This window comes from Hoplias malabaricus, chromosome Y (assembly GCF_029633855.1).
Source record: "Hoplias malabaricus isolate fHopMal1 chromosome Y, fHopMal1.hap1, whole genome shotgun sequence".
NCBI lineage: Eukaryota > Metazoa > Chordata > Actinopteri > Characiformes > Erythrinidae > Hoplias > Hoplias malabaricus.
Genome location: NC_089820.1, coordinates 44,990,873 through 44,999,736, shown reverse-complemented (window position 1 = coordinate 44,999,736; position 8,864 = coordinate 44,990,873). Strand labels below are relative to the sequence as shown.

The 8,864-nt window shown below is 37.1% G+C and overlaps 1 protein-coding gene across 1 annotated transcript; it reads right to left on the bottom strand.

Annotated features, from left to right (window-relative positions):
- Nucleotides 1-4,676: 4,676 nt before the first annotated feature.
- Nucleotides 4,677-8,484, bottom strand: LOC136679316 (myelin and lymphocyte protein-like). The gene is made up of 4 exons (XM_066657766.1): nt 8,348-8,484; nt 7,243-7,410; nt 6,854-6,973; nt 4,677-6,284 (listed from the first exon to the last, which is right to left on the bottom strand). The coding sequence occupies exons 1-4, from the start codon at nt 8,429-8,431 to the stop codon at nt 6,210-6,212; spliced, it is 447 nt and encodes a 148-aa protein (XP_066513863.1). The 5' UTR covers nt 8,432-8,484; the 3' UTR covers nt 4,677-6,209.
- Nucleotides 8,485-8,864: the final 380 nt, after the last annotated feature.

Sequence of the window (8,864 nt, the reverse complement as noted above, 5' to 3'; positions counted from 1 at the left end):
GCAACTATCACATTAGACTCTGTAAATTCTGAAAACTTATAGTAGACTCTCTAGCACTGTCACAGTATATTTAGATGAATGGGTGAACAAATACATGAGTAATTAGGCTGTGTAAATGTTTTTTGACATTTAGTGATTTTCCTCCTGTCCTAGAGGAGGTGCTGTTGAATATAGTTTTGTTTAAGTTCAGCCGCTGTGATTTACCTGCTGTGTTTATATATTTCAGATTTTTTTTTCTCTTTAAAAGAACATTTCTCTCCACAACTTCTCACAGCCTCTCCACAACCAGCAGTGAATTACACCAATATGATCTTTAATATTAAATGATGATGAAATCTCAACCAAATATATGTAATTTCTTCCCCAAATCCTCCACAACTCTCTCCACTAGGGATGGATTTAAACTATAATATTCTCAAAACTATGGTCAGATGTATGTCTGGTTCCATTCACAACAGTGGCGGATACTGGTCTTTCAAGGAGGGGAAGGTCAATTTCGGCCTACATCATAAAATGTGTCGGTTTATTTATACGTAAATTCTACACTCCGTTCCTTTTCAAGAAAATGATCTGTGACCCTGTCGTACCAACAAGGCGTCTTTTCCAGGGACTTGACTAGTGTCCTCTTGGCCCATGTGAAGTGTGTCGGCCTGTGCTCCCACGGATCTTTACATCAAAGGATCGCTGATTCGCTCATTTCGCTGTCAATCATAAAGGGATTCAACCTCAGACAGATCATCCAATCATCATGCAGAAGCTGAGTGTCCGGGCCAGCCGAGGCCAGCCCACTGCCCCTAGACCCCCAGAGACGCTGAGCGTCCGATGGGCGGGACAAAGCCCAGCATTTATCCAATCACTCGTCTCGTTTCGCTGCTTCGCTATTGAACTCTGTGGACGTCCTCACTGTTTAAAGCAGTGTGAAGCTGCGGGAAAGCCGCCTCTTTACAAGCGATAAGAAGCTGATTCTAAACAAAAGTTGAGCACGTTGTAGTGCATATTTATTCAATGACATGTACACACAACAGAATATATTTGATCACTTATTTTTTTACATTTTAGAGGAAGCTGAGCTTGCTTTGTAGTCTTAGAGCAATCACCACTGATTCACAATCACTGTCACCATCCTGATATTTTAAGTTCCTCTAGAATTTAGCATCACTTTTAAAGTGGTAGTGTTACAGTCAAGGTCTTCCTCTTGTGAACTGAACTGTGAACTGAATCTCTAAACACCTTTCACAGACTCTGACTTTGATTATATAGACTCTGAACTATCTCTCCCAACTCTCAGAGAGCACACACTCAAATGAAACATGTTAAACTTAACACAAAGAACAGTGGCAGCAGGTCTTGATTTTTTATTGCTCCTAGACTAAGAAGTAATTCTAAAAAACAACAAAAAATCTTTGACTAATGTCTCAGTGTAAATTAGCATCTCAGAGATAAAAAAAAGATTGATTTCTAAATTCTGGTTATATTAGTGTAAATTAATATACTATACCTTTACTTTAGGCTATTTTACACTATATATTGGAAAATTCCTATGACAAATGATTGATATTCTGCCACAAATTAGTGAGGTCAGGTACTGATGTAGGATGATTCCAACTGATCCCCAAAGTCATTCCAGTTTCAGTGCTCCACTGATGGGTGATTTATGTCCCTGCAGACCACACTTGCTATTCATCTTGGTAACATTGGACCTTGGCCTTTTTATTTTTTTTTCTATAGAGATGGTTCACGCTGTGTCCACAAATGGTGCAGCATAAAGTACATTCTTTTATTAAGGTCACCATGCCCAATGCCAAAGTGTAGACTAGAATGTTGGAAGAGCAGGTGTCCACAAATATATTTTTACATAAAATATTAGGAGAATTATAACAATAAGCAAATAACAATAATATAGCATTATAGCTATATATAGCATTATTATAGCAAGTTAGCAGTATTAGAAATTAAACACAAACCGGCCATATGTACCTCTGTATCCATTTTTGAATCATCAGAAAAATACCTTCAATCATCCTCTACAGAGATTTAATATATGGTTTCAGCCCAAACAATAAACATGCATCCCAACTGTTGGATGATTTCAACTCATCAGCTGTTCTTTGCTCTCTGATATGAAATTTATAAAGAATGGACAATTAAAAATGCATCAAAAATAACTTGGAATAAACCCTTTTTAGATGTAACTTATATTAATTTAATATTAATGCCTTCTCCTTTAAATTATTGTTTTGAAATTACAAGGGATTTTTGGATGGGGATATTGAATAAAATGTGCCATATCTTACGTTATTCTTTGTGCCAAATGCATTGGTCAGTAATTTCTTTCTGTTTACAAAACCAATTTGTTAGTGCACTGCCATTGTGAAGAATAAATGAATATATGAGTAAAAGCAGGATAAATGAGAGTTAAGAGTAGGGTAAATGCTGAGAGACTCACCTGCAGTGTGTGTGGACAGTGCTCCTGGAGGGAAATGGTGTAATTTTAAATTTCCCAGCAGCCCCAGTGGCGGGGCATTGTTTGTGGCAGCGGCTCTAAACATGGACAGCGTCCGAGCGAGAGTATGTTATCATCCACTTCTTCACACACTGCCTTACAAGGCTTCAATCCCCCAGCACACACACACACACACACTCACTCACTCAGATAAACCTCTGCCTCGCTTGCCCTGTGCTCACACACAGAGAAAGAGACAGACAGACAGAGAGAGAGAGAGAGAGAGAGAGAGAGCGAGAGAGAGAGAGAGAGAGAGAGAGAGAGAGAGAGAGAGAGAGAGAGAGGTTTAAGAATGTGATGAGGACAGTGTATGTGATGCCTGTGTGTGGTTCCCAGTATCCCCTAATGCCTTAAAAGTGGCTTAGACACCTTTGCCTTCATTTAGGGTGCATTGCTCAGTGAATACACAACCACTCCCCACCTCTTTCTTCACCCATCGCTCCACCACTCGCTTGCAGCTTGAAATCCCTGCCCTGCAATGAATGGGATTGGTTCCTTAGGTTTATAATGTAAGAAACCCTGTCTCTCGAAATTTTCCCATTTGAGAGTGTCTTTCGGAGGTGGCACGGTGGCGCAGCAGGTAGTGTTGCAGTCACACAGCTTCAGAGACCTGGAGGTTGTGGGTTCAAGTCTTGCTTTGTGTGACTGTGTGTGAGTTTGGTGTGTTTTTCCTGTGTCTGCATGGGTTTCCTCTGGGTGCTCCGGTTTCCTCCCATGGTCCAAAAACTGTGGATTGGTAGGTGGATTGGTGACTCAAAAGTGTGTGTGTGTCGCCCAGTGAAAAACTGGTGTCCCCTCCAGGATGTGTTACTGCCATGTGCTCAATGTTTCCTGGTAGGCTCTAGACCCACCGTAACCCTGAACTGGATAAACGGTAACAGATAATGAATGAATTGATGAGAGTGTCTTTGGAAAACTGCCATTTTAAAGCAAAAATGCTCTGCCATTTTGTTCACCTTTAATTTGCTCAACGTAGCATCACAGTCTTTTAGCATTTTTTTAAAAGTGTGGATCATCGACCTGTCCTTAATTAAAAAGGAATAGATTTTATCTGAAATTTGCTCAAACATCATCTGATTAAAAGGGATTTGAAGAATTTCCTGATGTTTCTACACAAAAATTAATTGCCCTATGTAAGGCAATTAATTATAAGGTTTTGGGTATCAGGTAGTGTACATTTACAAATTGCTCTTGTTTTAATGTAGGTCAAATCATTGCTTTCTTTTATTTTTATTTGGAATAGTGAATATGGTATCTCCAGCACTGTGTGTGTGTGTGTGTGTGTCTGAAAGTTCTCACAAACACATCTTCAATCTTATCCTTTACATTCCAGCAGATTGGCTATATATAACAACAAGGTCAAAAAAATGTCAAGAGCAGGACATCACACACACACACACACACACACACACACACACACACACACACACACAGGTACAGATACACGCACACATTATACTATACTTTCTTGCCTGTGTGTGTTTAAAAAGAGTGTGGGTGTGTATATTGTGTGAAAGTGTGTGAATGCAGAGTGTGTGTTTAAAAGCAGTGTTTTAACTACTGCCAACTACTGCATAAAACGGTTTCTGATTTTATTTAAATACATCAGTCTGTGTACTGTTTACTTTTACAAAGTGCATGATTTGTGTACTTTGTCCACCACTCCTAAACAGCCATGTTCAGAACAACTGGTTTCATAATGTCTACAATAGTGGGGAAACACAGCTCTAAGCTCCATGTCAAGATAAAACGGCATGTTTGATGGAGAATAACTACTGTTTGTACATGTCTGAAGTTTAAATTGCCTGGAAGTTTTTATTCACTGTTTGAATTACCATAGAAACTCGTTTGTAACTGGAGTTGTTTGGTTTGTAGCACTTTCGGTAATGCAGTTCTGTCTCCCAAATTTGGAGACATTTCTACTTTGAGTGATCAGAAACAGCAAAAATAAGTCACATATATAGCAAGAAAGTAGCAATCCTAATTTTGGTTTGTGCTTTTCAATGTTTGCAGTTATGTAAAACAACTCTAGATGCCCATAAGCAGAGAGAAAGAGAAACTAGCATACCAGAATATTTTATCATTCATTTACAGACACTAGGGTTTTGTAAACACATTAGACCTGTTTTGAGAACACAAACAAACTAGAGCTAACAAAAGGTGAGGAAACATCTGAATTTTACAAAATGTTTATTTTTATTACAATCATGAACATTGCATTCAAGTAAGAATAAGACATAGCTGACTTCAGTCTAATAGCCCAGGGGTGAGGAGTGAGAAGCAGACAATTCTTTTTTTTTAAACATTTTGGCTCTCATTTTGGCCATTTTGGTTCTCTTTCTTCTCTGTTTTGTTTCAAAATATATAATGAGTACTTATTAACAATAACTAATTATTAATAATTTACTTACAAATTATTATCTCAGCCTTTTTGTTTTACTCCTTTTAACCTTGTCTTGGTGCTTGCAAATAAACATTGTTCCAGTGCTGTGATTGGAGCTGTTCAGTCAAGGAGACAGTATAGTTCAACTCTGCACACTAATCAACAAGGACCAAAAAATTAAAACAGCAAAAATAAAAAATAAAATAATAATAATAATAATAATAAAAAAACAGTGTGTTATATCTCATGACAACAGATCTACAAGTAAATGTGCTAATGCATTAATTATATAGAATTTTATAAATGCATAAATGTTATACGGCTTCTTTAAAAGGTGTGTGTGTGTGTGTGTTTGTGAGTGTGTGAAGGAGAGAGTGTGAGAGAGAGAGATGTAGGACTCCACCCAAAAGTACATTTCACAACTTTTAACTGATCAGAGAGACAAAGGAATCTAATTCTCATACACGCACACCTGAGAAGTGTGAACTGACCTCCCAGCTTTGTAGTGTTTTGTGTTCTTTGTGCAGATACACTTTGAATTCCTAACTCTGCCCAACATAGAACATTCATGAACTTTTACACACACAAACACAGAGAGAGAGAGAGAGAGAGAGAGAGAGAGAGAGAGAGAGGGAGAAAAATTTGGGCCATTACATGACTTTTATACTATTTTGTGGAGATTTACATTTTTACATTTATTTTATCCATAACTGGCTTAAACCTAATCCTTACCCAAATCTTAAAACCTGTTTTCATATTAAAATGTAATTTTTCACATTGCCCACACAGAAAAGAAGTCCAGGCAATGTGAATGTGTAAACAGGATTTGTTTTCCACAGTGTGATATAATCCTGGAACACACATACACTGCACAGCTGATCAGATTAAAGTTATAAAACGTTCAACAAAATGCTTTCTCATTCACTTCCTTTAATTTATTATAGCATTTTTTCGAATGGTAATTTGCAAGTTAATTCCCAATTTACAGCAGAACCGTAGAATAAAATGATCAGATTAGAGAGCCTATATAATTAATGTATGTAATTGTATCTTTGAGACATATCATATACAGCTCAGTGCTGTATGCTGCACTCTTGCAAAAAACAGTTAAGGGTGAATCACATTTTATAAAAAGTTTGGGCTGATGTTAATCTATCATTAAAGATGAAATGGAGTCTAACTCTCTCTCAGTGAACAAGTAAATATATGAATAAAATGGATAAATAGCTAAGGATATTCACAGATAAAAACAGATTATGTTAGAGACATAAAGGTTATAGACATTGATACAAAACAGTCATATGCATGTAGTTCTGCTCAGATTTAAAACGATTTCCAACGAATAGCGGAGAAAATTGTGTGAAGCACATACAGCACAAGTGCCACATAGGAAAAGACCTAGAGAGAGAGAGAAAGAGAAAGAGAGAAATTTTAATGTGAATCTCAGGGTTTTTTTAAATTAATTTATATGATTATTAGCTAGCTGTAAGGATATACTTGAAATTTTAAACTTGGTAGATTTGTTATGATCTTATCTTAAAGGAAAGGAGCAACCAGTCATTTCAGAGTTGTGAAATGGCCACTACTTGCACATATTGGCCTGGCTGTAAAAGAGATTCTGTACTATAGCTATTTTTAACATGCCCAATCACATGTGGAGTACCTGCTCTAACTGGTTCATTCAAGAGTTACACAACAGGTTGATCCTTCACCTCTAATGAAGAATGTACATATTATAGAAACAATGTAAAAAACAATGATAAAGAATTTCTTTCATAAATATTGTTTGCTGCTTTATTCTGAATAGGCGGCTGATTGCTCCTTTGACAGTGGACCTAGTTCATTACTTCATAGCCTTTGAAAGGCTTGGGGAGGGGGTGGTAATACTGGATACCATTGGTATAGTGTAGTGTATTTGGCTTCAATTAAATTTAATTTGTATTCATTCTCAGTAATGAGGTATTTACCACAGCTGCAATGTCCAGTTTGTAGCTGTAGCCATCAGCAGTAAGGTAGAGTGTTACATAGGCCAACAGCACAGCTGCACTCAGATACAGCACAGATGCTAGGAAATGATACCCCACATCCTTATCACACAAATAGAAACACAGTACACACTTAAATACAACAAGACACATATACAGTATATAAACATAAACACGTATATATACTAATAGTAGAATTATATACAGAAAATACAACCCTATATATTTATATATCCTATAAAATCCAGATTATGTGATGTGCAGTAATTTACAAACAAACAAAATTCAAAGTTTGAATCTGTGAAAGTATTATTGTTTGTTGTTGTGTATTTGGGGGAGGGGGGTATGAGTGAGAGAGAGAGAGGACATACAGCAGCTGCCCAGGATGCTCGGTTGTTGTGTGATCCACAGGCGAAGAACATCATCCAGAGAAAAGTGACAATAAAGCAGAACAGGGACACTGCCATCACATATGATTGAGGATTGTGTGGGATAATATATGTGCAGGCCACTAGGATCCATACCAGCCCTCCAAATACCTACACACACACACACACACACACATAGAAGAAAATGTTTTCATACACGTACATGCTGTATGCTGTTTGGTGTTTGCTATGTTATTGCTATGGTATCCCAGGTGGTTGCTCTGGTGTTACTAGTGTTGTCATTGCATTGCAGGTGGTTGCCTGGATTTTGCTAGATTGTTGGTATGGTATCCCATGGACCTTACATGGACTTGGTAATATATATGTATTGTTATGATCTACGTTCTACAAATAATTTACCCATTCATTACCATGAAGGAAAAAAAATAATCAAAAAATCATCAAAATACAAAGTGTACAAAAAACTAGCTGTAAATAAAAATACAATATGGTGTTTAACACAACAAAAACAAGTTTGGCTAACCAAGCCTCACTGACATGACAACACTGTTCAGCTCTCTCTCTCTCTCTCTCTCTCTCTCTCTCTCTCTCTCTCTCTCTCTCTCTCTCTCTCTCTCTCTCTCACACACACACACACACACACACACACACATACACACCCACATAACACATACACATATTTAGAGGCTGAGTTAAGTGTCAGGAGCATGTTGGACTGGTTTGGATGTTCAAATTTCACTTTAAATTATGTCTTTTCTCTGCTGATTACAGTTACCCAAAAAATAAACATTTCCGACATTTTACATACTGTACTCTCTCAAGAAAATATTTGGTTTGATGAGGAAAAACATTTATATTCCAGGGAGAATTATGATGTTTATATAAATCCTATTGATGCAGTCAACATGACACGTTCACACATTATACAGGATAACAAATTTAGAAACTATGACAAATGATGAAAAAGTAGATTAAAAAACTGCAAAAACTGAGAGTTTTGAGCTTTTGAGAAATATATGGAAAACAGAAAACAAACAGTACATCACAGACTTGTAACAAAATGCATAAAAAAGAGAGTGCTTCTCACCAGTTCAGGCAGATACAGGATGTCAGGTATAGAGCAGCAGATGGCCATTCCAGAAGGCAGGCGACCCATTGTCCCAGTGTCCATAGTGTGTTTCTAAGTGTGTGTCTGAGTGTGTGAGTATGAGAGCAACTGTGAAAACAGCTTCAAATGAAGAGGAGTATGTGGGAGAGAGTGTCTTTAAGAAGCAGAGTTTCTGAATACCTGTAAAACCAGATTCACCACAATGACAACATCTGTTTCTTGAACTAATCATGCTTCTCTCAGTGTTTTACATATAATTTATAATATTGTACACAGTCACATTCACTACTGATCAAAAAGACAAAAAAAAAAAAGATCAAATCTTACAATCATCACAGAGCTGTTCAATTCTGTCTCATTATAATGATTCTGGTAGTTCTCAGATCTAAGACTGTGGGATAGTACAGTTCTTTCTGGCATGTTTAAGTTCAGAAGCTCTATGTCGTTTAAGGTGGAACAGTATGTTTTAGGAGAAATACAACCGTTTGGACTTGGC